Below are 5,000 nucleotides of genomic sequence, written 5' to 3'. Positions count from 1 at the left end.
AAACGAACTCAGTGACCCCCTTGCATTTTTTGTTTCTGGAACGTAACTAGCAGGCTAAATAGAGGATATTACATGGCCGCGCGGGGATACGAATTTTATCTTCGAGTGCTGCAAGTATCTCTCAAGAGTGAGCGAAGCGAACGAGTGAGAGATATTTTCATCAAGAGAAGATAAAATTCGTATCCCCAAGCGGCCATGTAATGTTCTGTTTATTATATAGATATTGATGAAATGTCTAGATTTAAAACAACTTGTTTTATTCATTTTCGAAATGATGAAAAAGTCGTCATCAACCGCTAAAACACGCATGTTGTGTAACATGAAACAAGATATGAAAGTTATGAAAAGCAAATCATGATAATGTCAAATTTTGCAATAAAAATGTTAATGTAGTAGAGAAGAATTATATTAAAGCACAAAAGTATCTCACAATAAAGAGAAAGCTCGCGTTTTATTGGCTAATCGTGTTGGTTACCATGACTACACCTATATCCTCAAATGTGAAAGATAAAAATGATATGTTCACTGCGCGCGGTAAAGATATGATATTTTAGTAAAAGGAGAAATCCTGGTATTTCATCAATATCTTTATAAAATAATAAAATTCAGTACAAAGTTAAAATTCTCTGGAGCGGACTCAGAGCCACCTTAAAATTGTTCAATTGTTGAGGTGTCTGAATCCGCTCCGCGGCCCACGCTCCTTTAAGCCATGCCGACGGAATCCTTTTATCTCAAACATTCAATTTATTGAAACGAAAGGACGCGAAAAGCGAATATATATAGAAAGGACTTAGCTCAACAGTGATGAAGACACTGGGACAAATGTCGACACATGCGTTGGATCTTGAATCGGAACTTGGTAAGTCGGATTCATCATTCTTCAAACTAGAGCAGCAACAAACGATGATAAATAACATGTTGGATTACAAGACCACCGTTTTCAGTGTCCACTAACTTCATCATTGAGAAAAGAGGACTTCCAAGCCAGATTTGGACAACTCGCTTCTTGAAAGTATTTGTCTCTAACTGAGACAGGACTCGGAGTTGTTGATAGATGAGTTATTTGTCAAAGCCGATTTGCTTTTGCAAGCGAAATTAAGGGGTTTCTTGAGCAGTTGAGCATTTTAAAGGAAGGAGAGAGGGAGGGGATGTGCTCAGCGATGTTGTGTTGTCGTTTACTCTTCAAACTGTTTGTCATTCATTCAAGTCGACTCACCGAACATCCGTGCGCAATGTGAACACTGTTATTGCCATTTTTGAAGCTTTCCAATGCAGTAGGGACCGGCTAAGTTATAGCCGCCGTTTCAACGACCATGCATGCGCCCCCTCCCCCATAGACTCTCAGAGACGCCACTTGGAGTCTGGACCCTAGTGATCAGAGGAATTGAACCTCGCCATTTTAGTTAACGATGATGTCGCACTCAATTAGTAGGTAGTAAACTGGCTATCTAGAACAAGGAAGAATTACGTTTTTGCAAACGTTGGCTGTGTAGCACTTATATATGAACAGACTCAACTGATTAGATTGTAATGTGAAGTGCTAGGTTTCTACCCCATATGAACCATGTGAGCGTTAGCCCTACTAATGGAAATGGGCCCACACAAGGCCAGAGGAAAACTCTGATCAGAGTTTTTTTCTCTCCTTATGTGGGCCCATTTCCGTTCCGTTATCATCGGATCATTATCAGCATCTTTTTGTTTTGCTTTTTTTGGTATGGTACGTATTGGAAATCCAGAACATTAACGCATGCGCTGACGGAACGTTTGCACAAAAGAAAAAAACGCAGTACCTCCAGACATGGCGCTGGAGCGTCGTACCAAACGATTCATCACGGGATTTCGGCCCATGCGATCGCTTTTGGACGCAGTTGGCCCTTCGCTGCTTTCTGCTACCGACCTCGCCTCCCGGTACGGCATTGAGGGAGAGATATGGCGGCCCCTAAACCATATGAGACAAATTCCACGCCTACTCACAGCGCAGGACCGCCCTTGTCAATTTTACGTACTATGAATTCGATCGCCTAAATATTCAAGACAAAAGTCATTTTATGTGTCATATGGTAGGCATTGGAGTCGCGGATGAAAAAAGTGTACGCACGCGCGCTGCTAAAGGTAACATACATGTATGCATAAACTTTATTTCATCTCGAATTTCAGAATAAGTACAAGCAGGGCTAATATCTTCGAGACATTACATTTACAGCTAAATTAAATGGTATCTACAGATACATAACTAAATACACAAGATTTAAGGACATTTTAATTAAAAAGAAAAGCCGCTGTACAAAATGCGGCCTGGGATTCTCTTTTAAAACCAGTAAACTCAGTGGTACGGATAAAATCAGATAGCGCATTCTGCAACTTAGCTGATACATAAGAAGAAGAACTAAGACCATAATTGGTTGTTCTGAGTTTATTGAGGGGCAGAATGGAATTTCCGCGGAGATCATGATCGAGAAGAATTAAGACTGTAGAGAACATGTATTTTTCGTATACAATAGCAGGAAAATTGTGAAAAGACAGACTTCTATACAGTAGTAATATGAGGAAACTGTGAGGAAACTATGTGCTTATAGGCATATAGTGATGTAGACTTTGACTTTAGTTGTAAGAGGGCAGGTAACCTGCAAATATAAATTTAAATATTATACCATTTCCTTGACAAGAAATCACGAAAGGCCAGTTTTTGCTACCAGGATAACAGCGCAAAGATCACTACTAGTTTGTCGCGAATTTTCCATGATAAAAACTTGTTCAGAAATAAAAGCGTTAACAACACACACCAGGTCTCCTCTTTCGTATCCGGCTAGAAATTTTCTTCTCGCTTTTTCCTCCGGCCGCGCTTCAGCCATTTGATGAGGACCAGTCTCGTGCTACTCAAGTTGCCTTGTTCGTGCCCAAAATGAATTCTGGGTAATTCTGCCATTCCATGACAAGGGAAGACCCCCGATTCTCATTTCATAGATGCTATATCTATCTATGCATGGTACTGTAAGAAGCCAATTACCCTGATAGCTCATAGCCCATAAGTGTCGTGTGAATCGTGTGAATCGTGTGAATCGTGCGAGGAGCACTACCGCCACGTTGATTTCCCGCAAATATATAGTGTTGGCCGTCCTAAAAATAGGGGCCGCATTTTATCGCAGATCGAGACTTCTGAATTATGGACTGCTGGTATTGTAGAGTCGCTTGTGGCAATAATAACTTAAGGGGATCAATCACCATGCATCACAAATCTCTTCCATGACTTCGGTATCTACCATTGCCGTTATTTGTTTATTGAAAATTTCACGCTAGTTCCAGGCTATATTATGAAATCCTCAGAAGAAAAGGAAGAATGCGCCTTTTCGTCGCACAGCGAAGCTGATCACCCTAGGGTTGACGGATTGGTGACCGTTGGCGTTCAAGCTTTTGTAAGCTGAACTGGTCGAGGAGGTGCGGAAGTATGGCGATCTCGTAACACATTGCATCGTTACATTGCACACAAATCGACCATGTTTTTTTTGTTCCTTTCTTCCCATACACCTCCCTGCCTACTACACGATACAGATGCACGAAATGTCTCTAGGTCATTAAGTCATGTATTACGCAGCAAAACCTGGTTTTAAAAAGTTACGGAGAAGAAGTCTCGGGTTTCTTGTCTCTTTTTAACCTTATAATCACTCGAAGATGGTAGACACTCAGGCCTCATGAGGAAACTTCTAGTAATAAACTTCTTGAGTAGAACAGCCTTTTATTTAATAAGAATCAAAGGCGAGATATTTGTCGCTGAGCGTGGATTTACGGTAAACCTACCAATAGATATTAATCCCAGGGGGGTTGGCGGGTCGGTCAAGCTGGGACCTTGTTAACACGCGGGTTTGTCGGACGGGAAGGGTCGGTGAGAGGACCTTGTTCAGTTGACGGGTCGGTGAGGGGACCCTAGCTATTGAGATTAGTCTCTCTAAACAAGAACATAAATAGGTGAAAGAGCAAAACGTAAGGAATGTTCAGGATAAGTAGATCATGCCAAACCAAAACTGATGATTCTTTTGAAATTACTTTATTTACCCGACACCTTAAAATGAAAGTCTCAATTGCAAACTAATTTTTCTAGGTTATGAACTGAATCACATTATCTCTTATTAATCACATAAAAGGTTGTATCTCCGATGACTTGACTTCAGCATCTACCGTTGTCAGTATTTGTTTATTGCGATTTGCACACTAGTTCCAAGCTATATTATGAAACCCTTAGAAAAATGAAGTAGGCGTCACTAATTAGCGCAACCCGACGCTCATCAGCCTGGGGCTGACGGATCGGTGACCGTTGGCGTTGAAGGCCACGCCTTTGTAACTGGAACTGGTGGAGGCGGTGCGGAAGTACGGTGATGACGTATCACCACACCAGCTGCCACACTGCTTGTAACAATTACCAGTAAAACCAGACACAAAGAAGCCAGTGTAGAAGGAAATGTCGCAGATCAACAGCTGGTAGGAGTAGGCAGTAGAGGCTCCTACGGCATCCCACAATCCTAAAGCACTTCCAGTCTTACCATACTGAGCTGCGGCTTTAACTGGGAGGTTGGATTTTCGCTTGAAATAAGCTTTTTTTCCAGTCTGGTGGTCGACGAACATGATTTCTGTAAACTAATTAACAACGAAAAATAAGTTATTTGGATTGCGTTTTGTCAGAGTTACTCTCACTTTGTCAACTGAAGATCAAAATATAGGTTTTAACTCGGAAATTTGTGATTTTTCCAAGATTGCAAGATTTTTAGTCATTAGAAAGGTTGCATTTCTTTCTTTTATAAGTCATTTGCATGTCCTTTGTATTGTTTGTTAGGCTGTTGTGCTCTTGGATTTATCGATTTCAATGAAGTCAGTAGAAGGTAGAGGTTTCTGACTATGCTTGACCAGACAGGGAAACTGTCTATGATTTGAAAATAGAAATTCTGAATGGTCTTCATGTGAGGTCGACAAGTTGCGTCAGTGTTTATTACGTTGAAAATTGGGAGTTA

General features: G+C 41.0%; 1 protein-coding gene across 1 annotated transcript in view; it reads right to left on the bottom strand.

Annotated features, from left to right (window-relative positions):
- Positions 1 to 4,026: 4,026 nt before the first annotated feature.
- Positions 4,027 to 5,000, bottom strand: part of LOC138016907 (uncharacterized) — a 7,956-nt gene continuing 6,982 nt past the window's right edge. The window contains exon 5 of the mRNA XM_068864080.1: positions 4,027 to 4,629. Coding sequence (XP_068720181.1) covers positions 4,261 to 4,629 — 369 coding nt within the window. The 3' untranslated portion in view covers positions 4,027 to 4,260. The remainder of the gene's footprint in view (positions 4,630 to 5,000) is intronic.

Source organism: Montipora capricornis, chromosome 9 (genome assembly GCF_036669925.1).
Source record: "Montipora capricornis isolate CH-2021 chromosome 9, ASM3666992v2, whole genome shotgun sequence".
Lineage (NCBI taxonomy): Eukaryota > Metazoa > Cnidaria > Anthozoa > Scleractinia > Acroporidae > Montipora > Montipora capricornis.
Note: the sequence above shows the minus strand (reverse complement) of the source record. Positions and strands in the feature narration are given on the sequence as shown.